The sequence below is a fragment of the Pseudophryne corroboree genome, chromosome 3 (assembly GCF_028390025.1).
Source record: "Pseudophryne corroboree isolate aPseCor3 chromosome 3, aPseCor3.hap2, whole genome shotgun sequence".
Classification (NCBI taxonomy): domain Eukaryota; kingdom Metazoa; phylum Chordata; class Amphibia; order Anura; family Myobatrachidae; genus Pseudophryne; species Pseudophryne corroboree.
In genome coordinates, this window is record NC_086446.1 from 593,246,039 (window position 1) to 593,264,410 (window position 18,372).

The window sequence follows — 18,372 nt, forward strand, 5'->3', positions numbered from 1 at the left end:
TAAACTGGGTACACACTTACCTATCGTCCGCCTCATGTGTCGTGCCTGACGTCACAACTGGGCGGGCATTTAAATGTTAGTCACCAGCGGTTCCGCGCAAATAGCCATATGTGCCATTTTATCTGTGGATATATTGGGCATTGGCTGTGCTGCACAGCCAACGCAATATGTCTGTGGGGGGTAATTCCAAGTTGATCGCAGCAGGAATTCTGTTAGCAATTGGGCAAAACCATGTGCACTGCAGGGGAGGCAGATCTAACATGTGCAGAGAGAGTTAGATTTGGGTGGGGTGTGTTCAATCTGCAATCTAATTTGCAGTGTAAAAATAAAACAGCCAGTATTTACCCTGCACAGAAATAAAATAACCCACCCAAATCTAACTCTCTCTGCAAATGTTATATCTGCCCCCCCCCTGCAGTGCACATGGTTTTGCCCAACTGCTAAAAAAATTCCTGCTGCGATCAACTTGGAATTACCCCTATTGTTCAAAAACATATCAGGGGTACACACCCACCGAGAGGCTTACAATATCCCAATGCAGCCTAACCCTAACCTCCCCCCCCTTAGTGCCTAACCCTAATCTTCCTGTGGTGGCGCCTAAAGCTAACCCCCCATCTTCGTAGCCTAAACAGAACCCTCCCACCCCCACAGTCTAACCTTAACCCTCCCCGGGGGGTGCCTAACCCCTACCCCCCCTTCCCGCAGCCTAACATCTCACGTGCTGCAGCCTAACCCTAACCCCCCCGGGTGGGGGCTAAACTAAACCCCCCTAAACTGTGCCCACAGTATACTTATTATGGTCGGAATGCCAGCTGTCAGGATTCTGACATCGTGTCCTGACGGGTGTTGGGATTTCGGCGTCGGTATTCAGTCAGCCGGCATAGTAACGGCATTCCCCTGTGAGTTATACCTGAAACCCCGCACATAAGCTACTGGTGCACACCTCTGGAACACTTTAAAAAAAAAACTATTTTTTTTTTATCAGCAGCAAATTTAAGGGTACATTTCATCTAATATGCATTTCATCCCTGCCTAATGCCCCACATGTTGTAATGAATAGCTATGTTTAAAAAATTCAGAAGAAATAACGTTAAAGAAATCTTTAATGTTTCAATAAAGAGTTACATTGCAAGCTTTTGCGGCACAATACTTTTTTAGCCTATAATTAGACAACTGATGATAAAGGATAGTAAGTAATGGATGGGCAAAGGAAAGACATTTTGGGGGTAATTCTGAGTTGATCGCAGCAAGAACTTTTTTAGCAGTTGGGCAAAACCATGTGCACTGCAGGGGAGGCAGATATAACATGTGCAGAGAGAGTTAGATTTGGGTGGGTTATTTTGTTTCTGTGCAGGGTAAATACTGGCTGCTTTATTTTTACACTGCAATTTAGATTGCAGATTGAACACACCACACCCAAATCTAACTCTCTCTGCACATGTTATATCTGCCTCCCCTGCAGTGCACATGGTTTTGCCCAACTGCTAAAAAAGTTCCTGCTGCAATCAACTCAGAATTACCTCCTTTATCGTTTAAAAAAAAAATGCAAATAAGGTTGGTGTGGCTAAAGTCTATGAAATATATCTTATTGAATTCCCAAGTAGTAAACCGTAATACAGTAATAAATGTAGCATTTTTCTCTGTAACCAATATGGGAAACAAAAACCTCCAGATGCCATCTAATCTCTCACAATCCAACCATAGATTATTACGCAGGTTACGGACAGGCAACTTCCTCAGAACAATCGGACTTGTCCAGATGACGTGTAGTAGCCAGAGGTATCAGCAGAGAACCTCTGAGAAAGGTGAACGGTGTCCAGGCTGAGTTCTCCGAAATAGAAATTGTCAAAAAGCTGCAAAACAAAATGTTTCCTGTTAGTGATTAGGAATGGATTGGAAAAACAGCAGAGCTTAATAATGTAAATGTATTTCATTATTTGTGCTCTGCTGTCAAACCAGATTTCAATGCTGAGGGTACATAGGATTCAACATCTAGACTCCCCTGAGCGCTTGTTTTCGATCTGTGCTCATTCAGAATGCACTGGCATCAGCACTGTAACATAAAAAACACATCAAACTATGTACGCAACTCTGTCACTACCAGGAGTGGAAGCCCCAGAGTAGTATTAGCCAAGATGTTATTTTTCTTCTGTACAGTTTTTAGTTCTCTGCATGCAGATAACTTTGGGAATAATATCCCTTTGGGAAAATTTAGATTTTTAAATACTAAGTGGCGATTTGCATTTTAATCATTGTGGTGCTTCCAGCTTCAATCTGCTAATGATTTTCAAATATGTTTGGATTTGGATATTGACTATTAGTGCCTGCATAATGTAAATGCAGGCTCTGGCAAACTGTGGCTCGCCAGCCAGTGTGAAACTACAAGTACCAGCATGCCATGCCAAATTTTTTTTTACTACTGCAACAGTAGGAGAGTAATAGGTTATTAGCTTTGGCATAAAACATATATGACTAATATGACTATAATTAAATGTGTATATTTTACCACAACACTTTAGGATTTTTGAGCATAGACCGTGGCTGGTATTTGTTTTCCATCAATTTTATTATAGAAAGGAGCAACTGTATGATACCAGCAGCAGTGGCAAAGATATACTGTAAATGGGATGACCATTAACATTAATTACATAGCTGCCCAGTTCATGGAAATAAATCCCTGGAAACAGTTTCCCTGTGAAGTAACACTAATAGATTATATTATTTACATTTTCAATATGAATCCATCCATTGATTAAACTGACTTCTATATCATTACAAACATCACTTAGACAAATAAAGATATGTTTAAATCAACAAAACACTGGCAGAGTTGCAGTATGCTGCAATTTAGCTTGATTGTATTGATGTGATTAAGTGGGAAGCCAAGTTGCACTTAACATGCTTCAACATAAATAACCAGATTGGTCTTATAAACTGGGATAAACTAGTCACATCCTCACATCCAGACCTACCCATATTCGGACTATCATCATAGTAATACAGATGCACACTACTGAGATGTAGTCAGGGTCCTGGCAATCAGAATCCAGACAACGGAATCCTATCACAATGCTGGCGGTTCCCTGAGGGATTAGGGGAAGGGTTAGGCTGCAGGAGAGGAGTTAGAGTTAGGCTGCCAAAGGGGACTGTTAGGGCTAGGCTGCTGAAGGGGGCAGTTAGGGTTAGGCTATGGGAGGGGTACATTAGGGTTACAGCTAGAAAATCCACCTAGATCCGTCAACATTGTGATCATAAGAATTCTGCCATCTGGATTCTGTACGGCAGGATTCTGACCGCAGGCATTTCATACTCCCCCACCACTCATAGTCAGAATAACATCATACAGTACTAAAACAGATCGATACAACTCTGGATCTGTATGCTGTCACCATGTCAACACAGGCTTGGACTGGCCCACAGGAGTACAGGGGAAAACACCAGTGGGCCCCACTGCCTGGGGGCCCACCTCCTGCTCTAAGGATCAGGTTCCAGACTGTGCACTTGAATTATACATCATACATATGTTACCTTATACTGGACTATGGTGTATTTTCTACAGTGTATTGCTGTTATTAATCGGGTACATTATCATGCATGCAGCAGCTGAATTTACTGTATATATTTATGAAGGGGCCCAGATGTTGCACTCTCTAATGGTTAGTCAAACCAATGATGTGGCAGGCCACACCCCCTCTGCAGACTGGCCACACCCCTAAGCATGGGCCCCTACCACTGCATTCCCCCAGTGGGCCCTACATGCCCCAGTCTGACACTGTGTCAACATCTGGAGAATGCTGGACATAGGGAGGGTTAGGCACTAGCAGGAGGGATAGCATACTTATTGTCATAGCCACTTCATCTGATGACTCTGCCACAACTCCACATGAGTAGGTAAGTGAAGCCTCTGCGCCACCAGGACTGTTTTATTTCCATTTCATCAGTGTCGACATGATGACTGTCAACATTATCAATGTCAACACGCTAAGCATGTCGATATTACAACCATATCCACATCATGAATGTCGACAAAACAAATCCCTGAGGGCATCAGTTGGTAGAATCCCATTTTGCTCAGACATTCTCCCTCATGGACATTTACCTGCTCTGACTGAGTTCAAGGTACCACACAGCACTGTCAGGACCTCAGTCAGAGCAGGTAAATGTCCATGAGGGAGAATGTCTGAGCAAAATGGCCGACTACTATAGATTCTGTACAATGGGAATCTAGCCATTTACCTCACCGCAGGGACGCGCAGTGAGGTAAATAGCTCAGGAGGCACTGGCTAGTACCAGAGCCAGATTTATACACAAAGGTCCTTATTCAAAAAAGTTATCAATTTGGCAAAACCATGTACACTGCAGTTGTGGCAGATTTAACATGTCGTCTGTAAGTGCTGCGTATGCACCTAAGTGTGACAAAGAGGAGACGTATCATGAAACCACGCGCAAAAGTACCAACCTTCCCGGCCAGCGCCCTGACAACAGTTCATCCTAGCATGAACACTGAAGTGTCTATATATTTAATGCGTGCAATGTATAATGTGTTTGGCAATGAGGGTTATGTGCAATGAGAATGGTAATGAGGGAGAGTGGGGTCATTGATCAAACGCAATAGAATATTAAAAAGGGCAAATCTGCTGCAATAATTATGTGCAGTGTCATTAAAAGAATGGAAGACAGGATTACCAAAACTTCTACTCAGTCTACAGACCCTTTCGTTTTAATTCAACTCCGTACAGAGTCCTCTATTCAGTAAGAGATGCTAAGGTCCGAAAATCGCAAACAGGCCATTTTTCAGACTTCATGCGCGAGCTAGCAAAGTGCAATTGCACTTTGATTGACAGCGGCTGCTGTGGGGTTGAGGGGAGGCGACAGACCGTTGAGGGGGAGTGTTCTGGCCAATGCAGGCATGGCAGGACCATTTTCGGGGTGGCAGCATGTGCTAAAGAAAATAGTGGCCATGCTGTGTATGCAGGGAGCATCCGCAATTCCCTGGTCAACGATGCGATCGCAATTAGATTTTGATTGCAACGATGGGCGAGACTAGGCATGCTGCCCTGTGCGATCGTACAGAGTAGCAAATTCTGCATCCTAGCTGGTCCAGATACGATGAAATGCGTTGGATGCTACTTGATCTAAACTCATCCTCAAAAGCTATTTATCTCTTATCCTTTCAAAACCTATTTTTGTATTTTTACTTTTATTTTATATATTTTTGTATTTTTTTTATTCCTATCTAAAAAAAAATTTTGTATTTTTGAATTTTATAGTATGTTTTTAGGTGTATGCTATTCTGTACAGCCTATCTTTTACCCAGTGATACTCTGTTTTTAGTGCTGCGTTCTGCAATAAATTTCTTACTATTTTTATATTCACAATGTTTTAAGTCTCCTAATACTTTTGACACCATTGGTCACCTAAATACCTTATTCTATTTTTCCAAGTTTTATCTTTTAAGCACTTATACCAGTGCTTAGTCTACTTAAGGTTAGAGCTGACATTTATATAAAGGGAGTGTACACTAGGAGACATTAAGTTATCCTATTGTGTGGTCCAAATACTAATGTGGTTTTTTTTTTGCGCTGATCGCTTCCTTTGTACACACATATATATATATATCTACACACACACACATACACAATGTAAGGGAGCCTCAGAGACATCACTGTACCGGGCCCCAAGATTTCTGTTGCTGGCCCTGTCTGCTGAGGATAGATGTTTGTTGCCGCATACCATGACTAGCAGTGCCTACTTGATGTTGCCAAGTTATTATTCATTTTATTCAATGATGCTGAGTGATTATTCATTTTATTCAATGATGCTGAGTGATTATTAATTTTATTCAATGATACATTTTTTGCTTTTCCATTTCTTTAGTTATTATATCCTTTATTTATATGGCGCCACAAGGGTTCCGCAGCGCCCAATTACAGAGTACATAAACAAATAATCAAACAGGAAAACAGCAACTTACAGTTGATGACAGTATAGGACAAGTACAGGGTGAATAAACATAGTTACATCAGCAGATGACACTGGAAGAAGTATCAGGTGGCAGAAGACTGCTGGATGTGGTGCAGTTGAAGATTATTAAAGTAAGAAAAAGAATAAGCACATGAGGGAAGAGGGCCCTGCTCATGAGAGCTTACATTCTAAAGGGGAGGGGTAGACAGACAGGGGTGACACAGATGGGGTACATAGAGAGCGTGGAACAGAGGGTTAGGATGAGATTTGTCTGGGTTTGGTGAAGAAGTGGGTCTTGAGAGCCCGTTTGAAGTTTTGTAGAGAGGTGGAGAGTCTGAGGGGGAGAGGTAGGGAATTCCAGAGAAGTGGTGCAGCACGTGAAAAATCTTGGAGGTAGGAGTGGGAGGAAGTAATCCGTAGGCAGGAGAGTCGGCGTGCATTAGCAGAGCGAAGAGGACGGGTGGGAGTGTAAAGGGAGATAAGGTCAGAGATGTAGATGGGAGAGGAGTGGGTGAGGGCTTTGTAAGCGAGTGTGAGAAGCTTGAAATGGATTCTGAAAGGGAAGGGGAGCCAGTGAAGGTCTAGTAAGAGAGGAGAGGTGGACGTTGCGCGTTTGGTGAGGAAAATGAGCCGGGCAGCAGCATTGGGGAAAGATTGGAGTGGAGAGAGGTATTTGTCAGGAATGCCAGTCAGGAGGAGATTACAGTAATTCAGTCTGGAGATGACTAGTTCACTCATCTGTCTTAATATCTTCTGTAGTAAAAATATATTTTTATTTTCTTATTGTCTGCTAATTCCTTCAGTCTGTAAATACCTCGTTGTAAACCACATTACGCATCTGATTACTGTCATCAGTTATAAGCATGATTTGATAGGTGGCATTACTGACTCGGGAGAGACCCACATTGAAATGACCATAAGAGAAGACCTCACTGCGCAAGTCCACACAATGACACCAAGGGACTGGCTTTGTGCTTTGTTTATTGTCATTACAAGACAAATCCGGGAAATTGTAAGCACTTGAATTCAAAACATCAATAGCATGAAGGTGAAGGGGGGGGGGGCATACACCAAAGCACGTGCCCCTCCCCTGTTACTTAGGAAAATGTTATTTTATTCAAGTGCAGCAATACAGTGTGTAATGAGGGGGTGCCATTCAGTGTCATGGGGTGCAGTGCACACCTAATACCGCTTGGTTATCGCCTGCATGTCCCTGACTGCAACGCTGCTGACTCGGGCTAGCAGTAGCCATCTTGTGACTTCTGGCTGACCCCCATATATTACCTGCTCTGGCACGACAAAAGAGATAATTCAATGCTTTGATTGTGTTTACTAATTAGCAATGAACAGGATAGCAAAATGATTGATAGCATACAGTATGTTACTCAGTCGATCTCAAGGAACATTTTAGTGAAATGACGATCAAAATCGGTTCAGTAGTTCTCAAGTTTATGATGAACATACATACAATTTTATTTTTATAAATACTGTACATAGATATAGCCTTTGACTATGCTGGTCCTGCAGGAGCTCTAGACCAGAAATCTGGTCATTTATACTATTTATGTGTAATTACGGTTCTTGTATACCGAACACCTTAATATCTTATTACTTTCAATAATATATTATCTCTATATATATTTTTTACATTTATTGTATTTGGTTTTACATAGTACGGGGTCTATTCAATGACTGTCGGATCCTCTCCGACGGAGAGGATCCGACAGTTCAGTATTCAATTAGCTGGCAATTCTGAAAGGTTTGCCCGTTTTCGAGAATGCTGATTTGACTTTTTTGAAGTCGAATCTGCATTGTCGAAACGGGCCAAAATCCTGTTAGAATTGGCCACTAATTTGACAAAACACGTGGATCCGCGGCTAATTCGCCGATCCACATGTTTTTCGACAAGTGCCGGTCTTTTAGACGGTAGGAAAAATGACACAGTCATTGAATAGGTCAAATGCAAATTCGACCTATTTTGTCGAAAAGTGCTGTTTTTCCGACTGTCGGAAAAACCGGCACCAATTGAATAGACCCCTATATCATATTGCCAAATATAAGCGTAACAGGACACGTACAGAAAAAAAGATGAGAAAACAGTTGTGTCCCATACAAATAGCAAAAAATACCATAGCAAACAATAGGAAGCTTGGTGAGAATAAATCTAGGACCAAAGAATAAAAGAATAGGAAGTATATTGTTTTGGAGACTAGTTATATGATCCATTATGGATACAAAACAAATTCTATCTATATGCTCTCAGTGAGCTAGGGAATCAGGCTTCTTCTAATTACGGTCCAGCTGTTAATAAGCAAAACATTAGTTATATAAAACCAGCCTGTTGGTTACTTACTCTATGGGGGTCATTCTGACCTGATCGCACGCTGCCGTTCATTGCAGCGCAGCGATCAGGTCAGAAGTGCGCATGCGCCAGCACCGCAGTGCGCCAGCGCTTGGCTGACAGCCGACGGCTGCCGTTGCCTAGCGATTGCCTCTGCCTGATTGGCACGCAGTTTTGTGGGCGCAGTCCAGCCAATCCAGGCGTGGCCGGACCGTGCGGAGGGTGGGCTGCAGCAGCTGCATGACGTCACACGCAGCCGCTGCGACCCGGACAGCGACGAGTAGCTTCCGGCCAGCATGCAAAAAGCTGCGCTGGCTGGCAGCTACTCCTGAAGTGCAAAAGCATTGCCACTGTGCGATGCTTGTGTACTTCTGCAGGGGAGGGGGGCGTGCCTGACATGCGGGGTGGACTAGCCCTGGGCTGGGTGTGTCCCCCCCCCCCCCCCCCCCCGCATGTCAGTGTGCCTGATCGTAGCCCTACAAAGTTTTGCAGGGCTACGATCAGGTCTGAATTAGGCCCTATGGGCGGTATTCAAATGATATATCACGCCCAAACTCCTTTCTAAAATGATCCCCGTTACCGTGCATATCGCGCCCATAGTGATCAGGTTTAGCTGTGTAAAGGGTTGGGTGCCTCACTACCCCAGGGGTAGCAAGCTGAAATGATTATACCACACCCCCGTGGGCAGAACCAGAATGGGTGTGGAGGGGGCTGAAAATAATAGGATTTTAATTACCTACCGGCAAATCCTTTTCTCGTAGTCCGTAGAGGATACTGGGGTTCCATTTAGTACCATGGGGTATAGACGGGTACACTAGGAGCCATGGGCACTTTAAGAATTTAATAGTGTGGGCTGGCTCCTCCTACCAGACTCAGTCTAGGAAACTGTGCCCGTGGAGGTTTACATACTTTGAGAGAAGGATATAAAGGATAGTGGTGAGATTCCGAACCAGCACACACAAACTAGAGGAAAGCCAATCTAACCAAACTGTAAACAGGAACAGCAACTGCTGAACCAACAATATTTATCCAAGTAACAGTGCATGAAGAACGAAGCACCGGGCGGGTGCCCAGTATCCTCTACGGACTACGAGAAAAGGATTTACCGGTAGGTAATTCAAATCCTATTTTCTCTTACGTCCTAGAGGATACTGGGGTTCCATTTAGTACCATGGGGATGTCCCAAAGCTCCCAAACCGAGTGGGGGAGTGCTGAAGTTCCTGCAGAACTGATTGACCAAACTGAAGGTCCTCAGAGGCCAAGGTATCGATCTTGTAGAACTTAGCAAACGTGTTTGAACCAGACCAAATAGCTGCTCGGCAGAGCTGTAAAGCCGAGACACCCCGGGCAGCCGCCCAGGAAGAACCCACCGACCTAGTAGAGTGGGCCTGAACAGATTTTGGAACCGGCAAACCTGCCGTGGAATAAGGATGCTGGATAGTGAGCCTGATCCAGTATGCAATGGACTGCTTAGAAGCAGGACACCCAATCTTATTGGGATCATAAAGAACAAACAGCGAGTCCGATTTTCTGTGACGAGTTGTTCGCTTTACAGACACCTTCAAAGCCCTCACAACATCCAAAGACTTTGAAGTAGAAGAGGTGTTGGTGACAACCGGAACCACAATAGGTTGGTTGATGTGAAACGCAGACACCACTTTAGGAAGAAATTGCTGAGGAGTTCTGAGTTCAGCTCTGTCCTCATGGAAAATGAAATAGGGGCTTTTGTGAGACAAAGCCCCCAGCTCTGACACACGTATTGCTGAAGCCAAGGCCAACAGTGTGACGCTCTTCCACGTAAGATATTTTACGTCCACCTCCTGTAACGGTTCAAACCAGTCCGATTGGACGAACTGCAGCACCAAATTGAGATCCCAAGGTGCCGTGGGAGGCACAAAGGGAGGTTGGATGTGCAGAACCCCTTTCAAGAACGTCTGGACCTCAGGGAGAGAAGTCAATTGTTTCTGAAAGAAAATGGATAATCTGGACTTTTATGTAGCCCAGACGTAGGCCCACATCCACACCTGCCTGCAGAAAAAGCAGGAAATGTCCCAGATGAAAATCTGCCGCAGAATAATTTCTGCTCTCACACCAAGAGGCGTATTTCTTCCAAATACGGTGGTAATGTTTAGACGTTAAAAAAGAAGATAGAAGCGCTCATAAACCCTATATATTGAGCTCCTGAAGTATATCAGCCAAAGAAGTCCAAAACTATTTATGAAATAGAATTTATTAAAAACAATGTAAATGCTATATCACTAAAAGCATAACATATGTATATGTAGTAATGAAACTGTAACAATATAGCTGATTTTTCAAGCAATTGCAAACAGTTATGTATAATTTGTTATATAAAAAAAGATACTTCCTTGTATCAAATTGTGCTGTTTAAAAGTACTGTTGTCACTGTGCGACAGTTAATGTCAGTTCATGAAACTGTTCTATATCCAAATCCATGCATCAATTAGGTTGTATACTTAAGTTATTCAGGTGTAATGCCGGGCATCCCCGGAACTGATAATTAACATTTAGTTGAAACTGCTACAATGGAAAAGCAATTGGGCTATGTATTGCCGCGGAGATGGAATGGCTGTTTATAGTTACCGAGTCCAGTTTAGTGGTGGATGACGAGGGCAGATTACTAAGTAGCCGCTGATCTAAATTGAGACACCCGCGGTGATGGTACCTTAAGCCGCCGCATCCATGCTGTGTGAATGCAGATGATAGATAGGGCTGTCAGTGTCGGCGGTGTACAAATGCGCTGGTAATCTGTTATGGCAGCCACTGGATGTGGCGGTAGATGTGGTTCCGCAGATAGACGTGAAATGTTGCGGTCAAACGAACAAGCTGGAGGGGGATTTTCTACTCGTCTTCCGTGCAATGCTTGTGGCGACTTTTTTTGGGAAAAAGTCACGTGTAGCCGTGACGAAATGCGTCAGGACTCCACCCACTGTTGCCGCAAGCCAGTCTCAGGTGGACATCATAGACATCAGCTACGCTGCCTAACAACCACGAGCCGCCTCAAGCACTGCACGGAAGACAAGTAGAAAATCCCCCTCCAGCTTGTTCATTTGACCGCAACATTTCACGTCTATCTGCGGGACCACATCTACCGCCACAACCAGTGGCTGCCATAACAGATTACCAGCGCGGTTAGTACACCGCCGACACTGACAGCCCTATCTATCATCTGCATTCACACAGCATGGATGCGGCGGCTTAAGGTACCATCACCGCGGGTGTCTCAATTTAGATCAGCGGCTACTTAGTAATCGGCCCTCGTCATCCACCACTAAACTGGACTTGGTAACTATAAACAGCCATTCCATCTCAGCGGCTATACATAGCCCAATTGCTTTTCCATTGTAGCAATTTCAACTAAATGTTAATTATCAGATCCGGGGACGCCCGGCATTACACCTGAATAACTTAAGTATACAACCTAATTGATGCATGGATTTGGATATAGAACAGTCTCATGAACTGACATTAACTGTCGCACAGTGACAACAGTACTTTTAAACAGCATAATTTGATCTTTTTTTATGTACAGTAACAAATTATACATAAGTGTTTGCAATTGCCTGAAAAATCAGCTATATTGTTACAGTTTCATTACTACATATACATATGTTATGCTTTTAGTGATATAGCATTTACATTGTTTTTAATAAATTCTATTTCATAAATAGTTTTGGACTTCTTTGGCTGATATACTTCAGGAGCTCAATATATAGGGTTTATGAGCGCTTCTATCTTCTTTTTAAACTGTTTCACTATCAAGGATTATTACACAAATCCTTTATAGAGGCGAACGTATACCCAGTATTGCTCCCCTGATCTCTTGGACTAAATAGCATATGGTTTATTTATATTCTGGTTAAACTAGGATTCAGGCACTGCAATTTTTTAGTGTGAATGTTTAAACGTTACCCCCTTCCTGGCTTGGATCATAGTCGGGATAACTTTGTTAGGGATCCCTCTTCGGGCTAGAATCAGCCGTTCAACTTCCATGCCTTCAAACGTAGCCATGGTAAGTTCTGATAGACAAATGGGCCCTGTTGCAGAAGATCCTAGCAAAGAGGTAGAGGCCACAGATCTTCGAGGAGCATCTCCAGAAGGTCCACATACCAGGCCCTTCTTGGCCAGTCTGGAGCAATGAGTATTGTGTGAACCTTTTCCATTTTTATTCTTTTTAGAATTCTTGGGTTCAAAGGAAGTGGAGTAAATACGTACACCATCTGATAGATCCATGGAGTCGTTAGAGCGTCTACCGCCACTGCCTGTGTGTCTCTCGACCTGGAACAATACTGCTTGAGCTTCTTTTTGAGACAAGAGGCCATCATGTTTGTGGCTAATCTCACCGACGTGTCAAGCACCTGAACACTTCCGGGTGAAGGCTCCACTCCCCCGGGTGTAGGTCGTGTCTGCTGAGGAAGTCTGCTTCCCAGTTGTCTACTCCTGGAATGAAGACCGCTGACAACGCCACAGTGTTTTTTTCTGCCCAGGGGAGAATTCTTGACACCTCTGACATTGCTGCTCTCCTTTTTGTTCCGCCCTGTCGGTTTATGTACGTCACTGTCGTCACATTGTCCGACTGGACCTGAATGGCCCAATCTTGAAGAAGATATGAGGCCTGCAGAAGGGCATTGTATATGGCCCTGAGTTCCAGAATATTGACTGGAAGGCTGACTTCCTGACTTGACCATCTTCCTTGAAACTGCACCCCCTGGGTGACTGCTCCCCAACCTCTGAGGCTTGCGTCTGTGGTTAACAGAATCCAGTTCTGAATTCTGAACCTCCGGCCATCGACGAGGTGAAAAGTCTGTGGCCACCACAAAAGGGAGATCCTGGCTTTTGGCGACAGACGGATTATGTGGTGCATGTGAAGATGCGATGCGGACCATTTGTCCAACAGATTGAGCTGGAAGGGTCTTGCATGAAACCTTCTATATTGAAGCACCTCGTAAGAGGCCACCATTTTCCCCAGAAGGCGAATGCATAGATGCACAGATATCCGGGTTGGCTTCAGGATATCCTGAACCATCGACTGGAACTGGATTACCAATGCCTTTTCCAACCGAAGGAACACCTTCTGCGATTCCGTGTCCAGTATCATTCCCAGGAATGGAAGCCTCCATGTTGGTTCCAGGTGAGATTTCGGAAGGTTCAGAATCCACCCGTGATCCTGGAGAAGTTTGGTTGAGAGACCAGTGCTGTCCAGCAACCTCTCCCTGGATGGCGCCTTTATCAGAAGATCGTCCAGGTACGGAATTATATTCACTCCCTGTTTGCGGAGTAGAAACATCATCTCTGCCATCACTTTGGTGAAAACCCTCGGTGCCGTGGAAAGACCAAATGGCAGGGCCTGGAACTGGTAGTGACAGTCCTGCAGTGCAAACCGTAGATAAGCCTTATGAGGCAGCTAGATCGGAATGTGAAGGTACGCATCCTTGATATCCAGAGACACTAGGAATTCCCCCTCCTCCAGACCTGAGATCACTGCTCTCAGAGACTCCATCTTGAACTTGAACACTCTTAAGAACGGGTTCAAGGACTTGAGGTTCAGAATCGGCCGTACCGAACCGTCCAGAATAGTACCCCTTGTTTTGCTGATGAGGTGGAACTGGAACAATGATCTGAGTCTGTACAAGTTATTGGATGGCATGCTGTAAAGTCATACTTGCCTCTTGTGAAACTGGAAAACCTGATTTGAAGAATCTGTGAGGTGGGAGCTCTTGGAACGCCAGTCTGTAGCCCTGAGAAATAAGAACTATGACCCAGGGATCCCGGCACGAACTTAACCAGATGTGACTGAAGAATCTTAGTTGGGCTCCCACCTGACAGCCTTCCAGGCATCGTGGTCCACCGTCATGCTGAAGGCTTTGAGGAAACAGAGCCTGAGCTCTGTTCCTGAGCACCTGCAGTTGCTGGTTTGCATGGTTTACCTCTTGTGCCTCTGGAGGCTGTAGAAGCACCTCTGGATTTGCCCTTAAACTTGGCTGTCCGAAAGAACTGTAAATTTGAAGGTGAATAAGCTTTCCTGGCTGGGGGTGCTGCAGAAGGAAGATATGTAGACTTACCCGCAGTAGCTTTGGAGATCCATTTGTCTAGTTAATTTCCAAACAAGGCCTCTCCTGTGAATGGTAGGCCTTCCACGCCTTTCCTGGAGTCCGCATCAGCAGTCCACTGGCATAGCCACAAGCCCCTGCGTGCTGACACTGCCATAGCGGTGGTGCATGCATTAAAAGTCATAGAGGGGTACTCAACGCGTTTCGTCAGTCTGACTTTCATCAAGTCTGACCCCTTGATGAAAGTCAGACATACGAAACACGTTGGGTACTCCTCTATGACTCTCCAGACTAAGATAAGCTAATATATATATTTATTATAGCATCTAATAGTCAATTCCTCATATATACACTTTGTTTTTTATTCCTTCTCCATTTCTTATACATATTACTATCTTTAAAAAAAAACAAAAAAACATTTTTTATGTATGTGTTCATATGTTAAAGATTTTTTATGTGTCCTAAAAATAAATGTATTCTAAAATAATTTTTTTAACAAAAAACTTTTTACCCCTCTCCATTTTTATTATATCATAGTTTTTCTTTTAAAAACGTATATCTACACCATTGGTTATTCAAATATCACAGAAACGTCAACACTGCGTTACACAAAATACACAGACCTATCATTAATCAAGAACAAGAACATATAATTGGGATGATGGCCTTCTCTACTACACTATGTTGCTCACCTTCATTCCTATTCTAAGTAGAAAAAAAATCAAAACAAATTGCTTCAATAGCTTCAATCAACTCAAGAGCAATACACAATGTGAACCTCCAAAAAACTGAAGGAAAACACAATGTACTCCCAGGGTTCTTTACTCATCAGTTCTCACAAAGGGAAATAAACCCATAACTCTGGTGTTTTCTTGCTTTATAGTGCACTTCTGGGTTGAAATTACATTTTACGCTACAACTATTTTAAAAAGTCGAGGTAAAATGCAAACACAATTCCGAAAGAGATATATATATATATATACACACACACACACACAATTTCTAGAGCAAAACTGCATATATAGTACTTGAAAAGAATACCATCATTTATATTATACACTTGGATCAAAGCACATTCCGATCAGTATATTACCCTTTTGCTCAAGTTAACGCTGAAGCAGGGAGGAGATGAAGTTGTTTATCCAATAAAACAGGGTCTCATGGAGTAAGCCTTTTATGGTCTTCGTTAGCATTCATTCATGTCACAGTATGCAGGCACATGTGACTTAATAATAATAATAATAATTTTATTTATATAGTGCTCTTTCTCCAACAGGACTCAAGGCGCTTTACAGACATCAAAAACAATGCACATAATACAGAATATTTAAGTAATACAGCAATAGATCAGCCACACAGACATAATAAAAGAAAACCTGAAGTACACAGAAAGCATAATGCAGGATTGGTGTAGGCATTTTGGGTAATAACTTCCAAGGGTTGCATATTCCACCCTTACAAGGTACCATGTGCGGCAGCCATCTTGGGCGCTCAGCGTAGGATTACCTTGGGTGGAATAGTCCACCCCCAGAAGAGATGACACAAAATGGGGGTGATTTCAGAGTCCTAAAGTTCAGAGTAGGGTTCTGACAAAGCTACCAGGTCCATGTATTTTTCATCCCATCCACAAGTGTACCAGATGAGGCAGCCATGTTGGGCGCACTATGAAGGTTACACTGTGGGAGGTGAGCCATACAAGGGCCCAGTGCATATATGGGAAAACTGACACTTGTGTAGTAGTATGATGTACCCTGTATGTAGGGCGCAATGGCAGGGTCTGCAATCAGTGGAGAGAAACATTACAGGAAAAGCACACAGTGGGGTGGAAGAGAAAAAAATAAATAAAAAATAAATAAAAGAGTCTTACTAATATTCTCCATTCAATGTAATAATTTACTGCTTGTTCCACACTTTGTAACTATCGAGGTTTGCCTAATGGCTGGACTGACCCTTGATCAACAATTACAGAGCATTTAGGCGTCTAAAAAATAAAAACTGATTGATCTTATCGATCATTTAAACGTATTATGTAAATCTAAAATGGTCAGTTACTATAAAGGAGCTATTTAATAACATAGTCCACGGGTTCTCAAACTCGGTCCTCAGGACCCCACACAGTGCATGTTTTGCAGGTCTCCTCACAGAATGACAAGTGAAATAATTAACTCCACCTGTGGACCTTTAAAAATGTGTCAGTGAGTACTTAATTCACCTGTGCACCTGCTGGGTTACCTGCCAAACATGAACCGTGTGGGGTCCTGAGGACCGAGTTTGAGAACCTATGACATAGTCATACAGTACCATGCCTACAAACTTCAGTAAGTGCAAACCTGGGATATAACTTGGAGATCTAAGATCTAAAAGAGAAAACAAAACCCAGCTCAAGGCATTATTTAATTAGATGGATGATGGGCAAGTGAACAGCACTGAATAAATAAGCAGTTTAACAGAAAACAAGTTAGCAAACAAGCATTGTAAGCAGAAAACATGACTGCAGTGATCTGTATTAACATAGAAACAGTGGTGACACAAACTAAACCCATGTTTGTGACGTGTCAGAGCTATGGGAAAAACAATTTTCAGTTAAGCCTGAGTTCTACTGTGGATGCCACTTACTACAGATGTGTCCTCATACATTACTGCCGCAGATGCATCTAATGGCCCTTCTCAGCGTGCCAGGTACAAAAATATGTGTCTTCGTTGTATTGTGATGTGACAAAACCGCTTTGTGAGACTGCACTGATTAATTTGATAAGCAACACTTGCACATCTGTGTGTTGTCAAAGTCGAAAAATATTATAGAACACGCAGCATGTATAAAATACACACACATGCCCACTGCGCGTGCACTTGTTCCGCCGTGCGTGCACATATCCGCAATTTGCGTATGGTCGCTCACGCGGTCCTGCGCGTGGTATGGGTATTTACGGCGGAGTTTGTGAATGCATGGAGGGCCATCAAAACATTACATATTTAATCCAAATAGTGCACATTGTACACACAGCCTCCCTGCACCACATCAGCAAGTATCAACAGTTTAAATGATTTCAGAACAAAGAGATTCACCTTTGCATGATAGGAGGGGACAGACTAAGGTTATAAGGTGGTGTCTGGTATCCAGCTGTAGGGTATTTTAAGGGTAACATTCCGGTGCTGGTTTGCGGAAGATCACATGTTCCTGTGGATAGTTATGTGCAGAAGCAGAATATAGATATAAACTGTATTTACTGTATATTATGTATGCGGTGGGAATCCAGAGAAGACCACCCACAAGAGCAGTTGAGAAAGACATCGCCCACCTTTTCAAATCAACCTATGACCTCTCCTGTACTGTAAAGATGCATCCCTGTGTCCAATGGACAAAGGGATTACAGTATCCATTGTATTGCTTTTGAAAGTATTGTATAAAAAGCCTGTTGCTGCCTGGCCGGTCAGAAGACTCTTAACGCTATCTACCTGATTAGCGGAGGACTGGACCAGGAAGCGCATGCGAATATTCTCACGTATGTACATTGACTGTAGCCATTTACTCTGTTGTATTGTAGTGCATAATTTGTATTGTTAAACCCCCTTTCAGATATATTACTCTGTGGTGTCGGAACCCAGTGATTAACTACAAATCGGTGTTGTGTCCTCTTTTCCCTGCTAGGGTTTAAAGTGTATTACATTGACTAACTGTATAAGGTTTTAACGTGTATCAAATTGAGTGTACTTTGTACTCCCAGCGCAGCGTTTGTACGCAGAGTCCATACACGGTACGGGACTCATTCCGCAAATAGCGTAAAAGGTATATAGAGTGAATATTAAGTTTAGCGGCTTCATGGTAAAAGTGTGTTTAAAGGTATAGCTTTATGGTTTAAGATAATTCGACATTATCAGTGTGAATGAGTCTGAATCTGTATACGTAGTGCTACAATGCAGCGTCCTTTACTTTTTTCATGCCACGTTCCAGTGCTTCATCTGCGACTATACAAATATTTAAAACAAATTCCTGTG

General features: G+C 43.2%; 1 protein-coding gene across 3 annotated transcripts in view; it reads right to left on the reverse strand.

The window, feature by feature from the left end:
- Positions 1-1,656: 1,656 nt before the first annotated feature.
- Positions 1,657-18,372, reverse strand: part of ASCC1 (activating signal cointegrator 1 complex subunit 1) — a 729,419-nt gene continuing 712,703 nt past the window's right edge. For all 3 annotated transcript variants that reach the window (XM_063961462.1, XM_063961463.1, XM_063961461.1), the window contains exon 10: positions 1,657-1,853. In XM_063961462.1, coding sequence (XP_063817532.1) covers positions 1,737-1,853 — 117 coding nt within the window. In that variant the 3' untranslated portion in view covers positions 1,657-1,736. The remainder of the gene's footprint in view (positions 1,854-18,372) is intronic.